The sequence below is a fragment of the Opisthorchis viverrini genome (genome assembly GCF_000715545.1).
Source record: "Opisthorchis viverrini unplaced genomic scaffold opera_v5_1, whole genome shotgun sequence".
Lineage (NCBI taxonomy): Eukaryota > Metazoa > Platyhelminthes > Trematoda > Opisthorchiida > Opisthorchiidae > Opisthorchis > Opisthorchis viverrini.
Genome location: NW_008751657.1, coordinates 5320514 through 5323563, shown reverse-complemented (window position 1 = coordinate 5323563; position 3050 = coordinate 5320514). Strand labels below are relative to the sequence as shown.

General features: G+C 47.3%; 1 protein-coding gene across 1 annotated transcript; it reads right to left on the bottom strand.

Moving 5' to 3' along the window:
- Positions 1-606: 606 nt before the first annotated feature.
- On the bottom strand, positions 607-2316 carry T265_00088 (hypothetical protein; the record flags this gene model as incomplete). Its single annotated transcript, XM_009163745.1, has 1 exon — positions 607-2316. One exon carries the CDS (start codon positions 2314-2316, stop codon positions 607-609), a length of 1710 nt encoding a protein of 569 aa, XP_009162009.1.
- Positions 2317-3050: the final 734 nt, after the last annotated feature.

Sequence of the window (3050 nt, the reverse complement as noted above, 5' to 3'; positions counted from 1 at the left end):
ATTGTATATATATATATATATATATATATATATATATATATATATAATGCTTTACACACTCGGTGTCCTGAAACCCAATCACTAAACACGAAGGCAACAGGGATTCTGGAATATGACAAGTCGCGACAGTTACCTCAGGGAGAGAGCTCCATTTCTTCATAAACCTACGATTTACCAGCTCACCTTCAGAAAACTTCCTCAAGAAAATGGTCAAAAACTGTTCAACGGAAACCAGGCAATACACTGTTCTGGACATAATAACTATCTGATGGACTAACCACAGCGAAGCACCAAACACTCATTTGTGGCTAAAACAGAACGTCAGTACTGGCGAAATGCACTCAGCTGCTACTTATACTTGCATCATTGGGGACCGGACTGGATCTTATCTGAATTTCTCGTTTTTGTTCAAGTAAAACAGACGGTTGAGGAAAGCTCGGACATCCGCCTACTTGATGGGCCCCAAGGAGGGTGAAACTGGTCGTGAAATATCGAAAAATTCTCAAGTCCTGCGGGTAGCACTCCGTCAAGAAATCCATTATGTTTAAATAGAGAGATGAGGTCTATTTTGCATTGGGAGATGGAATAAAACATCACGTCTACCGTTCAAAGTGACTCACCCACAACCGTCATCCAGGGCCATATTTGTGTCGGCGAGAGTGAGGAGGATTTTGAGCTCAGATTAACTGTCCCTGAAGAATCTCGCAAGTCGGTGTTCGAGCCAGAAGGAGAACGGTCTGCATTTTGACTGTCTATGCTTGCTGTGTTGTTAGTGTGCAATCCGAGCATACCGAAATCGGAGTCACCACAAATTCCACCACCAACTCCTCCACTAGATGCCATGTAACCACTTGCAGCAGCAGCCGCTGCAATAGCAGCTACTGCAACCGCGGCATTTGATGACGGGGTTGACTGGACAGTTTGGGGCGAGTTTGATATTCTCGTCTGGTCAGACTGTGTGCTGTCCAGGCTGGAGTTGAAGTGGCGCTCAGCCAGCTTTGTGTCTGTTCGCAAATCCAAAAACGGACTCGCCGGAAAGCCACAAGGTATTGTTGGGTTTGGCTGTCGTAACCCAGGAACGGGAGGCCTCAAAGGTGCATACCGCGAGGATGGGGTGAAAAACCCAACTTGGGGACAGTTGGCCAGAAAAGATTGGAACGGTTTGGTATCATAGGGGTAGTTTTGGGTCATCCTGTAACCAGACTCAGAGAACAAAGGATTTTGAGGCAGATTACCACCTGTTGTCCCATCTGGCTGACAGGGTAATGCATTTGTAGAGTCCGCGTCTGTATCTATGGCCTTAACGTTACGAGATTGGGCTAGTCCAATGGACAAAGGATCCATCCGTTCGACTTGCGAAAAACCTTGGTTTGAACTGAATGTGGCGTTCATTTTGTGTTGTGAATCACTGGGAGTTAACGAGGGTCCAAAAGGCATCTGAAAATTATGGGCTGTGGAATAACACTCAGTGGAAGCCTGAGTTTGCACAGCTTCAGAAGCTGGGTGGGAGAATAGGGCTGCCAGAGCATTGGATCGGGCTGGACTTGCATTACAGACCTCCGTTCCCGAAAATACACGTTGCGCTGCAGGCATGCTGGGAAAATCTGACTGTTGCCAGTCGGGTCGGAATTGGTCCGCGAACTGAGGTTGGCCGAGATACGATGGTATGTTTCGAGGAAATAAGTTATCAAATGCTGTGGGTAGTCCAAGAGGAACGGGTCGGTTATCCACCGGAAACATTGGAAATCTTGGCAGTTTGAGGGAGGTATGGTATGGAGTGGGTTGATTGAGTGGCGTTGGACTCACTTGAGGAATCGATGACTGTGGGGTTTGAACACAGGTCTGAATTACCTCGGGGAGGGTTACACCAGTCCCGGGTTCGGTTGACGATGGTAATGACCAAGGAGAATGGTGCTCATTAACAGGTTCATTCAAATTCAAACCGTGGAATTTTTCGTTGGGTCCGTTTGCAGTTTTTCGAAGTACCTCTTTTGTGTGGTGCAGATCAAATTGTGCCGGCCGAACTGTTGCGGATGTTTCAGCGTTCCCAACCCACACTTTCGAGTTTACCCCGGATAGTACTCGAGGATTGGTCGAATTACCGTTTGTTAGCCCATTGGATAGGTGGGTAACGAAAGCCAGATTAGGAGAATCAAATCGATGGACTATCGGTTCGCCGAACCCGAGTAGGCGAGGGTTATGGACAGCAGATTCGGCCGGTTGGATTGTTGCCGAGAATGATTCACTGACGTTACTGCCGGGCTGGCAGCTATTCGGGTGATTCAAGCCGTTTGTTACGGGTAAACGGGGATTCATTTTGTCTGGGTTCCTAAGCTGTCTTAACGAAACACGTGGACTGATACGGAAATTATGGTTTATTGCTGTGTCCTGTGTATTGAGGCAGTCGGACTAGACTTTACTTTCCAATTCGCAAGTGCCATACGGCACACAGACACATTCAGCGTGGTAAGGGGGTGGAGTTCAGTTCGGTAAGAAGGATCGGAAACCATAGGGCTGTTCCAGCATACCAAACCTAACCAGCACGTCTATGGACATCCAGTAAGGGAGGGTGGATTGACCAAAACTAATGCCATTTGGTCGTAGCGTAAGGAACAGATTTCACGCACACAGTACTTTCGGTTGCAGCTTTCCTACCCTACCTCGTCCTCTTCAGCCAATCGCATCAGAGCGAAATCTGTGTGACTGTGACGGCTGATCAATCAGACATACTGAGTGCTGATTGGCCGACGTTGAATAAAACAAAAGGGGGTTGACAGCTAAATGAGGTGGAAAGCGATACCAATCCGGATGCGCGCAAATGCGACAGACTAACTGGTAATATGAGAATTTGAAGCGAATGGCGAATCACACGGACACTATTATGTCGGTTCGATAATCCAGTTCTGTATTTTCAGGCCGGCAACCGCGCTATTTTGAAGACGATGAAACTCAAGCAGTGTGAAATCCGACAGCTGATAGGTTTTGTTGTGTTTCGGTGTGATACTGCACTAATCCAACCAAGCATTAACGGGCTACTTTCTTCTGTGAAC